The following is a 14210-nucleotide window of genomic DNA, read 5'->3' as shown; positions in this document are numbered from 1 at the left end:
TAATCAGTACTTCTTACTTCTTACTCATTCAGTTGAGATACAGATTAAACTGAGTGAAAAGTGACTTTCAAGGACATATTATGTGACTTCAGTGCACCAACATATGGAAAGACAGTTCACAAAAAATGTCCCAAGACAGCTTCTGTTTAACACATGCTAAATTACTCACACAAGTGACATGTCTCTGAGTACAAATTATACCCAAAATAGCTTTGCAAGGGGAGCAGAAAAGTGATTAACTATAAAACCTTGGAAAATGAAGTGAGTTACTGAACATCAGTTTTGCTCTTGCTTCATTTTAACAAAAGCAGAGATGGAGCAAATGCTTCCCTCCCTAGCTCATGGGTCTAAAATTCAGGAGAGTGTGGTTAATGAACATGCATTTCAGACACTGAGTTCAAAATACTTTCCATATATCTGCTCCCTCAGAAGATTTCAGGATGGAGATCTGTAAATTGTTAAGTGAGTGCACTGTATTCATGTGTCAGACAACAGCAAGTTTGTAAACACTCACACTGAAATATCTGGACCAGATATCTGAAATATCTGAATTGTTGGGGCCCAGGAGTCTCACTCAGAGAAGAACTGGATCACAAAAATAGTGGAAAAACAGTTTATAAATTGAAAGATATTAAATTACAGAATGGGTCCCAACATGGTCAGGGAATAATTCTCAAAGACCAAATATTACAGAAAACTGCTTTGGATTTGCTTCCAATAAGAGAAGCTTTGCCACACACCAACAATATTGAAAATTGACATACAGGATAAGGTAAGCTGGTCAATTAAATAAAACACCACAGAGAGAAAAGGTGAGCCCATTTTATGTAAACTCTGAAAGCAACTGCACAGTGCTAATGGCACAACAACAGACTTTGCAGATCTTTTATTTGCACAACAAACTTGGACACAACAGTCAGCTTTACTCTAAATCCCTCTGCTTTGCTGTATGGGCAACATCAGATTCAAAACAAAGAAATGCCACAGTCACCATGCCCTAAAAGTCTTAATCAGCATCCCAAGTCAGCTTGTTTGTGCAGCTGGAACTTGCTGGTAAATGCAGAGCTGGGCAAACAAGCTCTCGTGAAGAAGCACAGAGCTAACACAAAGAATTAACAGCCACAACAAAAGATGTTGCAAAGTAATCCAATTTATTACTCTCACAGCTCCACTGGAAACATGTAAAGGAAAAGCATTTACTATTGGAGAGCAGACATTTAAAGTCAGGATTAAAAGTGCAAAACAAAGTAGAATGACATCACTTCAAAAAGGAAAAGAAAAATACTGCAAGCAGTTAAAAGTATATGAAGACTCTTGGAATAGATAACTGACTTCAATTTGTAACATGAATGAGATCATATTAAACGGTGATACAGATTTAATGTTCATTCTGATGCCAGAATAGCTCCAATTCCTTTCCCCAAATCACTTTTTGTCAGAATCTACTATTACTTAACACTGAACTAACAGGATGGCTGAAAATGTGCTCAGGTGCATTTCAATCAATAATTCAGATGCAAAAAAAGAAAGTATATTTTTCAGTCTTCATGTGATCTGATATTACACCATTGTTTCACTCTGATATAGTGGCACATTTTCCTGGCTAAGCATTTGTCAAGCAGGTGCTTTGATAGCAAGTTTCTGCTGTCACTGACCTAACCTGGAATTCTTTCCCAGCTCATTGGTGAATTTGTCAGTCTGTGAACTACTACACAGATGTTTTTATTTCTTTTTTCAGTTACAATAAAGCACATTATTTTGATTAGAGTGCTTGCATAATTATGCAGGAGAAAAGCTTTCTATGCTTTCCATAATTCCTAAGTAATTTAGGACAACCTACCTCATGGCCAGGACTGTGTCAGCCACAGTCAGCTGTCCTGGCTGCTGAGATCACATTGCAGAGCTGCTTTAATGTGACAAGGTTTTGCTTTAACAGGGTTAGAAACAGAGCTGGATTTTAATTGCATCATAAATATACATATGACTTAGGATATCAACCAAGTAATTATTCAGTTAGAAATGTTTCTGAAATCAGAAAACCTTTCAGTAGCCAAACTGATGCCTTACCTTGTGAAAGGCACTGATTTGCCAGAGCAACCTGTCCAGAGTGTAGATACAGATTGAGACGTGTGAAGATACTGCTCAGAGATGGAATTGTGATGAAGCAGAAGGCAACACAAGCCTAAAGTAAATTTTAAAAAATTGAATAAAATTCCTATCTCAGAGTTATAACAATCTTTACTGATTTAATACAAAACTAGGAATCAAAATCTGTACATCAGTATTGGGAAAGATTTTCAATACAAAGCAAACATTATGTTAAGCTCAAAATCGGCAATTTTAAATTTCTAATGAGTATTTCAATAATTATATTTTTTTTAATTGTTGCTATTACTAGATAAACTCAAAGCTGACTCTCTATGACTGTAGCTCAAAGAGTTCCTCTCTCCTTGCAGCTCAAGACCAAAAGCTAACTAGAAAAGGAGATTAGTGTCCTCAGGAGAAGCCATGTGCCAAAGTGGTCAGAGAGGGTGCCTGGATCTACAGGGAGGAAGCAGATGAGACCAGATGCTGCAGCAGCAGAGCTGTGGGCACAGCCCAAAGCCCTGGCCGGAGCAGGAGCCCCAGGCAGAGAGGAGCTGCCCAGTGCCAGCCCAGCCTCTGCCCAGGACAGCACACAGCTGCCAGGACCTGCAGATGGACACATCTTGGTTGCACATTTCAGCTTACAAGAAGGGAACACAAGCAACCTGGATATCCTGTGATGGCCTGTGCACAGTTCCAAGCACATTTGACCATCTCCATATAGACTGAGAGGCACTAAAGCTGAAAGGAGCTCCTTATTTGAAATTCAAATCCTGATTTCAGCATATCAGCACTGATATTATGAGACAGAAGTTTGAATATATTTTATATATTCATCTCCCATTCTCTCTGTGACCGAGTTACAGAGAAATTTTGTATTTTATTTCAAAAATAATTTGAAAAGCTGAGATTTCCAGAATTCACACAAACACCTCTCTGGTGAACCTTCCTTTGGAGAGGGAGTCAATCTTGCTCTTTTCAATGCAAAGCTGCTATTGGATGGGTTGGGGTTTTTTTTTCCTTAAATAGCAACATTTGGCTTTAGAGAGGAAAGACTGCTCTTAACAAGAGAAAATGGGACTACAAACAGTGTCAAAAATACTAACATAGTGGTTTTGCAAAAATGATAAACTTAGGTGGCAGCAGACAGTATTATCTGCAAAGAAAGCAGGCTCAGAGTTTATTAGTCAGACCTACCCTGACAAATGCAGCAGTCTTCCTGGAATGATTTCCTTTCATCACCCTTCTGGTTTCCATTGCTAGCTGGTTCACAGACTACACACACAAAACAAAAGCAAACCATTAAGAAAAATGCACAGCCTCAGTGGCAAACAACAACCTGCACGTTTTACTGCATGCATTTAGAGAACAGGCAGTGTCCAAAGGAACCCTGATACAGTGTGTCCCCACTGTACCGTTTTCGTTTTATTGGGAGAATTTTAGTGACTTCCCTAAAGCAAATATAACTCAATTTGTGAAAGTAGACTTGTTTTATTCAAGCCTTTGGCTTTGCATTTCCTTCCCAGCTATAGTGCTGTCACCTCCCTGCTAGCATAACAATCACAATTTCTAGCTAACACAGATTAAAAAAAAACATAAACCAAAATAACAAAAGGACTTAAGGGAAGATACAATGTTCCAAAGGACTCAGAGGCAGCTAATGCACACCTGGGACTCAGTACAGAGAAGAGATTAACCTTCCCAAGCACTGCAGGACTCTGCCTGGATCTGCAGCCAGACACAGTCTAATCTTTCCTAGATGGAGGATTACAGAAGAGACAACCCAAATTCTGAATGCACAAAAGTGCCATTTATTTTATTATACATGAAAGCTCTTGCAAGGAAGCTCATTTTCTTTGTTGCAATGATACCATGCATGCCTGTCAAGCAAGAACTTCAGAGTGTTTAGGGGGATAAAACCAGAGATGAGATCAAAGTTCACTTTATAAACACCTGATTAAAATACTTTTGCAATAGACCAATAATCTGAGCAGGGAATAGGAGAAATGCAAATATATCCCCATTTATTAAGGAAATGTAGATAAACTGTGGCTTACATGAATCAACTGGACTAGAACAGGCTCCAGATTGCAAAACATTGACCTGGCTTCAACATAGAAACTCAGCTGTTGTTCAAAGTCACGGCCAAAGGAAACCTGTAAGAGAAGAAAGGCCTCAGACTTTACCACTGTAGGCCTTAAATATCTGTAAAACTGCATGCAGATAAACCACAGATATTCAAAACTCAAAATCCCCATATATTGCTAAGGAAAAAACCCAGCAGTAAAAACAGACAGCAGTCAGAGAATCTCAGTTCTTTTAACTGTCTGCAATACTTGAGCTTCAGGGAAACATGAAAGTTTTACTGGTTTGGGGATTTGGGGTTTTTTTGTCTACACTCCACATGATGGTCTACTTTACAGATAAAGTATTTTTCAGGAAAACAAAATTTAAATCCTGTTTGTGAAGTGTTTTCAAACCTAGCAGAACTCTTGATTCTTTATGGGAGAAACAAAGGCTTGGTTTTGAACATACTTAGAAAGCAAGACAAAAAAACTCAGAAAAACAGAAATAGATCTGTGAATCTGTATTCAGATTCCTCTAATTTCTAGTTGATAAAGGGTCTTCAACAGAAAATAGCATTTTTCCTAATTAGAACATCAGTAAGAAAAACAGGTTTTCCTTGAGTTTGGTTAATTAATACATGCTTATATAGTATGGCAAAAGGCTGTAACCTTGCATTCTGGCAGGAAAGAAGTCAAAAAACAACCTTTGTGTGAGAACAACCCTCTTCCACCCTGTACATTTAAAAACACCCAAGTGCTGTCAGCTGGAGTGTCTCAGCTGTCAATTAAAAGCAGAGCATGAGGAACAGTCTCCAGGCAGTCCACATTTATGTATTCTATTGCAATTTTTTTTTCTAATAGAAGTCAGGGTTGCATTATTTATTATTTCTCAAGTCACATGCAAAAGAATTTTTTACAAAATTAGAATAAAATTTACATTTAATCCATACAGTGAAAGATCAAAGCAATTGCACCAGAAAACAAAGGATTGCTTCTCACATTACAGACAACTGTCTTTGCTTTTCCTCTATTTGTACAATTGCTGATTCTTGTGTCCTAGTCTCAAGAAAAAGTCCCCAAAAATATAAATGTTTTCACCAAAAACACCGTCTGTAGGGATGAGTGTAACAATTGCTTTTCCCTCCACATCTTAATGTGTGCTGGTTTAAATTCATAAATAGTCATTTTGCTGCTATGGGATTTTTTTTTCCCCCAAACCAGGACTATCAAGACACATCAAATTTTCTTCAATGCAAGAAATCCTCCTAAAGGAAATTATACTGCATGTAAAGCTTAATAAAGCAAGACTATATTAGAACATTAATTAGAAAATTATTATAGCTGAAGAAAATGCAACCATCTAGAGTAAATCCATAGAACTGCAACAAAGAACAAAGAGGACAAGTAGGCACAGAGCCTGACAGCTCTGTGTGAAAGAAAAACCAGGCATTGACAGTGTGGTTAGAGAATACAGAAAGCTTGAGAAAGTCTCCCTAAAATACCCTAACATCTCAAAACCAACAGAGACCAACAAAAGATTTACTGGAACAAGAGTGAGGGATGGATTAAAGATTAATTTCAAGACAGAACACTTGGGGTTCTCCTGGGACTACTAATTTAATGATACAAATTGTCTTATTTATAAATTGAGATAAACAAGATAGAATAACAAAAAGTTACACTTATTTTGTATTTTTGAAAGCTGGTGTTGGTTCAACTTAGAGCCAAGTAGTGGAACTTCCTTCACATAAACCAGTGACCTCTCTGATGCTTCAGTTGCTGTTTAACTTTTAAATACCTGCTCTGTTTTACAGGAGATTTACAAAACTAGCAGAGAATACTATTAAATAAACAACATGTGTACTTTAAACTTTCATCTTGCCCCAGTCAGCTTCAGCACTGGGTGACATTTCTTTGAACACAGACACATTTATTTCACTGAAATGCACTGCCTGTGGTTTTCAGTGGTCTCAGCCACACAGGCATCTGCTCCTCATGGGCATCTCACCAAAATCCCAGCTCTAAGGTGCACCCAACACTTACACACAGTGGTCACTCACCATTTTTATGAATCCATTTATCAGAGCTGCTAACATTCTTTTCTCATCCTCAAGTGTTAGTGCACTAGAAAAAAAAATATTTGTAAAATTTTAGAATATTGTTTATCCTATTTATTCATAAAGGTTCAAATGATACATAATATTTTATAAATTTTTCTGTATAAAACTAATTTTTATATTAATATCATCAAGTCAGCCATGAACCAAACTAAATTACAGATTTTTTAAAAAGTAAGAATTGCTGAGAGTCTTTAGATTCTCTAAAAAACTCAGACTTTGGCATGAGGAGAAGGAATGATGTTTTTTATTGCAGCAAACAAATGGCTTCAGTCTTGTGCTGCAACATAAGAACTTGAGTAAGAATTAAGTCTAAAAACCTAAAGAAATGAGTAAGTCTATTCTTAGAAGAAAGTTATCCTATTTAAGGAATAAACCCTTTGAAAAACCCTTTAAATATAATACACCTTTAAACATAATACAGTGTACAATACAATAAACACACTAGTTTATTATTTCATTTGGGGTTTGTTTTGTTTAAGGTTTTCTGTTTTCACTAACCTTGCCTCAGAATTTAAAAAACCATTAACTTAACCTTGCTACAGGGCTGGTTTTCTATATGTTTTAGTAAGAACTGAGCTAAACTGATTTGTAAAAGAAGAGTTTCTTTTCAAAACTACCACAGACACCTATTCTACACCAAGAGTCCAAAATCTGATTTGAAACAAATTTACATCACATAAAAATCCAGTCAGTCAAACCTGTTTCACTGAAAATGGATGAACAAAAAGTTAAATTACAATTAATTAATACAATTTAATCCCTTGACTATTATATGCTTGGCTCCAGCTTTGACCTTTAGTGTATCAGTTACCAATTTCCAGCTCAGACACCAGATGGGAAGAGAACAATAGTTTTACTATACAAATTCAGTAAGGCAGGAAAGGAAACCTCAGCATGATTAGCTCATTAGTGCATTGCCAATCAAAAGAGTCAACGGATGGGTTCTGAAAGGCTCAGGAGGCTTGTAATGAGATCTCCAGGTCAGTAATAGGTTTCCAGTTCAATTGTGATCAGACCCCTACCAGCCAAAGGCTGTTATCCCCAACAGCTGTTACAGGGGTCAGCCAGCCCCACACAATGGGCTGGGAGTTTCCTCAACCAGCATGCAAAAACAGATGCAGGAGTTACTTCAAAATAACTGGAATTTAGGATGATTTACCAAGAGATGTACAACCCTCTTAGCTCAAGGAACTGCTGGTTTAAGGGATTTTAAATGCCCCAGTAAACTGTCAAATTGTTTTGGCAAAGTGTCAGAGGAATTGCTATAAACTGCTTTATTTTTTTTAATAAGCTGGTTTAGGTACAATATATTGTTCTATTTAAAGGCTGAAGTGGCTTTTAGTGCAACATACAGCCAAATAAGGTACTCTAGCCCAAAATAAAGCACTCTAGCTGGTATAAAATTGAATTACATGCTAAATCTGACCTCTTTATTGACAATAAATCTTGCATTCATGGCCCATTGAGGATGAGAAAGTTTTAAGTTCCTTTGCAGCATCTGCCATACAAAGAGGCTCTGGGCTGAGAGTGGCAAAAGAGACTGCCCTTACAATTCAACCCAAACCAGAATGAAAAAAAGGTTTCTCCTCTTGAGAGCTAGAATTTGCAGCATTCTGATGCTGGCTCTGTTTTCAATCAGACAGAGATTTTGGTATGATTTTTGCAGGTTACCTACAAAACCACACTGGACACTGCTTTCCACACTGCACAACAGTGAGGGTGCAAGAGGGCACAGGGGATCCCAAACAACCTCAGCTCTCAAACCCAAGGGCAAAATAGAAGAAGAGGAATTAGGGGAAAGATATAGATGGTTGTACAGCTTCTCGGTTCTAGCTTCCCCTATTGAAGTTCCTGGAGATCTTCCAGGTATCTTTTTAAAGATTTCACACCCTTTGTAATGGCTGAAAACACTGACCCACAAAAAGGTGTAACTGAGTATGGCAATCTGTGCTTTAGTAGCTACACATTCACCTGAATCTCAGAAATAGCTTATTATTCACTAGAACTCAAAGATTACATTGGTTTCATCCTCAAAGTGTTTTGAAGATTGGATTGTAAAGTGTCTCTGCTTCACTGGAAAGCTACAAAACCACTGCTACTTCCTTTTCAAAATTCTGCTTCAGTATTCAAAATACAGCAGTAATTAAAGAGCAAATGGTACGTGCTGCCACTTCACTGCACAGCTCTTCCCTCAGCACTAATTGGATTCATGTCTTAATCCACCTTGAAACAAACAGCCCCAGAAACATGAAACCACATCAGGCAGCCTCACTGCACAAATGAGAGCTCAGGAGAAGTTCATCTTACTTCACAGAGTCGTGCATTGTCTTACAGACATGCAGCAGGGCGTTGAGGATAACGGGGTCCTTCGTCGGCTCCTGCTGGTGCCTGCAAAGGGTGGCAGAAAAAGTGATCAACAATCCTGCTCTGTGTCAAAATGGAAAACAATGACTGGAATGACACCCATTTAATGCATCATTTCAATCACCAGCACTGTATGACACTGAACAAGTTTTGAGTTCATTTGTGAACTCTAAGAGCTGAAATGAGGGATGTGGGACTCCAGGGGCTCTCCAAAATGCAGTTTATTTCAGCAGTCCAGGGTCATGGGTACAGAGCCTGTGCTTACAGCTGCCAGCTCCAGCTGCAGGCAGGCCTGGAGACCCTTTGGTTTTGGTTACATTGCATTTTATTCTTTTCTTTGCTGAGCACCTTAATACAGAAGAACCAATCTATACCTTAACTATTATCTATAGCCTATCATAACTACTATAATTACCATGTTCATGTTACTGTTCTCCAATCACTAAAAGTTAGTACATTACAGTTTAAGCTAGAAGTTGTTTCTCAGCTTTCTTGCAGTGGAAAATTCTGAGATCTTTTTTCTACTTGCAGCATCAGCAGGCTTGTTTGCCTGTGCTATCTTTCTGCTTGGTAAAAACATCTTCTTGTTTGGGGTGGGTTTATCCTTTGCTCTAAGTCATAAAAACCCCTTCTAACTAACACACCCTTTGCCTCCTTGGTTAGCCAGTCAGACTGGCTCAGCAATTCTTTTCTTCTATATCAAAACTTGCTTCCCACTCTATTCATTCATCAGACTCCACATTCAAAAATCTTTCTGCCAAGCAGACATATCTGTGAGACTTATTTGTCAAATTTTCATCCTTCCAACAGTGAACCAATGAACATCAATGATCACATGGTTAACAAGGGTAGAATTGCAATAAATGCCAGCCAAGAAATATTATCTAAATATACACATTTGCATTGCCAAGGCACAGACTCTGACTCCTTAAGGGACACAGTAAGGTGGACATGTGATACACTGAGGCAATCTAAGAACATTTAAAATAAAACAATCCTGGATTTACCAAGATATATTTTAATTTCTCAGCTACTCAGGGACAGGCAGGAAGGATCAGTGTCAGGTTTAGGTACAGAGGCACATGTGCAGAGCAGCTCCACTAAGATGATTAAGGGGCCACAGCATCTCTCATTTCTTGGCAGTAAAGCCAAGAGAGCTGGCCCCAGGTGCCCTAGGGGAGAGAAGGCTTGGGGAGCTCAGCAGCAAATATAAATACCTGAAGGGAAGGTGGAAATGGGAAAAATGTTTCAAGAAACTTGTTAATTATTGGTAAGAAAAGGACTGATTCACTTTCAGAACAGTTGAATGCATTTTCATTTTCTAAGTTCATTTTCAACTGTAGCAATACTCTATTCTGTGCTGTCACACCAACTGGAATGTGAAATAAATGTCATAAACCAACTAAGGCAACACAAAAAAAATAAGCTCAGAGAACAACTATTCTGTTAACCCAGAACTGTTAACTGTTAATTCAGCAAGTCAGCATCAATATAATTATTTCAGCTTTCTTTGTGAACAGTCAAACAGTCCATCAATAGATTAACAAAACTGACACATTTTCTTTTTTCTCTCCCATAGCCTGCAACACCTTCTTAAATTAAATAGCCAATATACTGCCACCTCTTCCCTAGACATCTTTCAGTAAGTTTCCCAGAGCCTCCAGAGTGCATTTCACTTTAACACTCTCCACTTACTTAATAAAAGAATCCATAATGCACTTGCAAACCTCCACTCTCACACTTTCCTTCTGGAACATGTCCAGAAATGGCAAGAATTTCTCCTGAAAGTACAAATACATAAACAAGTAAAATTAGGTATGTTACAAGCAACACACTTATTTTGGATAAGTTTTATAAGCACAGCTATTTAGGTAAAACTATTTTCATCTGTTTTTAAAGCAGCAATTCATCTAAAGGATGAAAAAGTGGACCTAATGAAAAAGGACTGATGGCTGAAAGATGTATCAATTTATTGATTGCAGAGATGCAGAAGGGAACACAAAATACAGAACTGTTTGAATCAAATGTTGCACTTTATTTTTAAAGGCAATCATATGCTTCAAACAGCTTAGGGTCATCACAAATTCAGACATCTATGGGAAGAAAAAGGTAAGATATTATACACAACTAAAATAGTCTACACATCATCAACAATTTCACATATATCTAGAGCAAGTTAAGAAGGGCTAAGATATACAAATTTCCTTCAAAAAACAAGGGTCTAGGTTGTTTAACATACTAAAATACTTCATTTCTGTATCATCTCAAGAATATAGTGAGGGTAAGTTTTTCAGAATTATCCAAGCAATTTGTGATCAAGACTTGACCCCAAATCCACAGCATCAGTCTTGAGTTTCACCCTTCAAATGGTTTCTGTATGGTGACACACACTTGCTGTCTTTGTTTCTATTTTTCTACCCCATAAAGAGTCTGTGACCTCCCTGAGTTCCACTTTGTTCCAATGCCAAGTGCAAGTGCTATGAGAGGGGATGATAAGTATGTGTCATAACACAGAAACAGCTACCAGCAATTACAGTAACACACACACACAAATAAACGGTATTTCATCCATATAAATGGTATTTCATCTTCATTCATTGCCACTTATGCCACAGTAACAAACAAACTTAGAGAATTTAACAGCCTAATGAAAAAAATATAAAAAACTGGAACTGGAATAATAAGTACTTAAGTGTAAGCAGCAGAATGCTTACAAAATATTTCTGCACTTAGGTACTTGACAAAAACTCCTTGCATTCTTTGAACTTGTAAACAATCTAAATATCCCAGTCAAGGTAAATTCTCTTGCAGAAAAAATGCCAAACAGTCATTCTTAAAATTTATTAAACAGAAAATCACTTACCACTGAAAAAAGCAGAGCAAAGTCATAGATATAGGTAATAACTTTCTGAATAATTGACTGCAGCTAAAGGGGAGAAAACGGCAAAGTTAAAAAAAGGGGAAAATTATTGTAATGGGAGTTAAATTAATACTATCCACACCAGAGATGATTCTTTTTTAGTTATTCATAGAAGACTATTTTGAAAGATGCTTCAAGCATTCATCAACATAATTTCTTTCCCCAAAGTGGGACAAACTGTAGCAATGCTGTCCCTCCACACTTCTCCTACATCCCCTTCAGAACCCACATTGAACAGAGGCTGACCAGCCTGCCCAGGCTTTATTTGATCTTCACTTCCATAGCTGGGCACATGTTTTTAGAGTCCCCATGTCCTCCAGCTCTCTGCACTAAATATCTCAGCCATGTAAACAGAGGAAAAAAACTCAAACCAGTTTGTTAAACCTTCCTTTGTAGGCACTTTTTCTACCCTCCACGTAACCACAAAAACATTCTCAACAATCCATATCTCCTTTGGCATTCAGTCTCAAGAACTGGACACAATAATTCACTGAAGCCTTAATGCCAAGTAGAGATAGACTATTTTATGGTTTACTTCTGTTTGAACAGCCTATCATGATTGCTAATTTCCTTCAGCAAACACCTCTGCTGATGTAGGAGTTAACTCTTGGTACTCCTAAATACATAAATCATTCAAGTTTAGCATTTCTCAGAATGAAAGGACTGATGTGCATGGAGAAAAAGGATGAATAAATCACAGCATTACAGTGTTCCAAGAGGCTTCCCAAATAACTAGCCAGTGTTTAAAAAATAATTATTTTGCTACAAGAGCTATCAGTAATGTTTAAGAATTTATTCAATTTAAGAAAATGCACATCAGATTTTTACAAATTTGGCAAAATAAACTCTTTACCTGTGGGTAAGCATCTTCAAATGCTCTATCAGGAGTCATGTGTTTGATAACATCAGCCAGAACCGTATTGACCTCTCGCTTCTGTGCAGCAAAAAACAAGGTTACAAAATGAAACTGGCACATAAATCAAGTCACTAAACACCAGTTGAGCAGGTTAATTTATTTCCATTTGCCAAAGCATCAGCTTTTTACAGAGCTCTAGTTAAGCCAGGAACTTTAACCATAGCTCCAGTAAATCCTTACTTAAACTGATCCATCTGCCATTAAAACAAAAGGATAAGAAATGTTCAGTGCTGTAGGGTAGTAAAGCTTTAAACCAGCATCTTTTGTCTCCATTCATCTTTCATGAAAGGAAACACATTTTTTCATTCCTACACATTTATACTGAATAGTCAAAGCCTTTCCATCTTTAATACCAGACTGCTAACACAGTCACTTAGTCTGTATCAGAGAAATTCAAAGGAAACAAAGTAATTTTCACCTACCGTAAAATGTCTGCAGGTATACTCCACCCACACTTCAGCACAGTTGATATAATCCTAGAAACACATGTGTCTCATGACTACCAGTATTTGCAGGAGACTGGGAGAAATACACTTGCAAAAATTACACTTGAAAGAATTAACTTCTGAGGTATGATTCATGCAGACCTAAAGATCTAGAACTCAGAAGCTCCATTTTGTAATGTTATGAAAAATAAAGTTACGCTTCAGTAGAGCTAAGAAAAGCAGGGATGACCCAAAGATATTACAGCCCTCACACATTTTTTTGCAACTGTGTGTATTTAGAAAAGGTAAACAATGTCATGCCTGAACAACTGGCTACAACTTTGCTCTAAACACAGAGTCAGCAGTGAAACAGAATGGACAGTAACTCACCTGTGGGTTCTTCAGCTTTGTTATAACCTTCCAGGCTTCATTTAGTATTTGAAGGCGATCATTTTCAGGAGGATCAGCCAATGCCAAGTTTAATCCCAGAGAGCGAAAGAGGAGATGCTGAAAGTTAATGAGTAATTTTTAATTAAAAGCAGACAATGCACATCCATCCAAACTGGTCAGGCAGGCACAGAAAGATTCTCAGATCAAACCACTTGAATAATTTTATTATTCATTTTATTTATTTATTTTATTTATTTATTGTGACACACAAGTTATGTAGGCAACTAAGAGCATAGAAACCTCTGTCAAAGGAAAGGAATTGGTACAAATTAGACAGAAAATGTTACCTTTGGGAACCCAGACTCATCACACTCTTTAATCATGCCAATGAAGTCCATTGATCTTGCAGCAATAAACTCTGCTCTGAACGCCGACATCACTGAATTCAACAGCAAAGCACTGCCATGAACAACACAGATCAATATAGCTCAACAGCAGCTCCACGCCAGTATAACCTGCATTTATATTAATCTGAACTTCCTAGACTAACTACTGTCCAGCATCTATCATAAATTTTTTAAAAAGAAAGATAATAAGACATATTTTAATTCCTCGGCTGGTGCAGAACTGGACTGTGCAAAGCACATAAGAAAAAAATAATAGCAAAAAACTCACAGAACTCAGTCAAACTACCCAATAAAATGCACAGAGAGGAGCCCATCAGCAGGCCAGAGTGCATTCACAAAACCCATCCAACTTTCAGACCATCTTCCTGAGCATGACTGCCCTGCACAAAGACTTCAAGGAGACATGTGAGATACCAATTTTAATGTTGAAAAAAGCAAATCCTGAAGTATTACCAACTTCCTAAGGCCGCCAGCAGCTTTACAACTTCCCTTGCTGAATGCATGAATGGCCTGACTG

The 14210-nt window shown here is 37.6% G+C and overlaps 1 protein-coding gene across 1 annotated transcript in view; it reads right to left on the bottom strand.

Annotated features, from left to right (window-relative positions):
- VPS35L (VPS35 endosomal protein sorting factor like) overlaps positions 1-14210 on the bottom strand; it is a 41994-nt gene that overhangs the window by 14341 nt on the left and 13443 nt on the right. The window contains exons 16-26 of the mRNA XM_054270561.1: positions 13634-13745; positions 13287-13403; positions 12894-12947; positions 12409-12489; positions 11499-11561; positions 10331-10416; positions 8579-8659; positions 6212-6275; positions 4143-4241; positions 3283-3360; positions 2068-2182 (exon numbers count right to left, since the gene is read on the bottom strand). Of these exons, the coding sequence (XP_054126536.1) occupies positions 2068-2182; positions 3283-3360; positions 4143-4241; positions 6212-6275; positions 8579-8659; positions 10331-10416; positions 11499-11561; positions 12409-12489; positions 12894-12947; positions 13287-13403; positions 13634-13745 (950 nt within the window). The remainder of the gene's footprint in view (positions 1-2067; positions 2183-3282; positions 3361-4142; positions 4242-6211; positions 6276-8578; positions 8660-10330; positions 10417-11498; positions 11562-12408; positions 12490-12893; positions 12948-13286; positions 13404-13633; positions 13746-14210) is intronic.

Source organism: Melozone crissalis, unplaced genomic scaffold (assembly GCF_028551555.1).
Source record: "Melozone crissalis strain CALT ecotype California unplaced genomic scaffold, PUWL_Pcris_2 ptg000012l_1, whole genome shotgun sequence".
Taxonomy (NCBI): Eukaryota; Metazoa; Chordata; class Aves; order Passeriformes; family Passerellidae; genus Melozone; species Melozone crissalis.
This window is presented reverse-complemented; position numbering and strand designations above follow the sequence as displayed.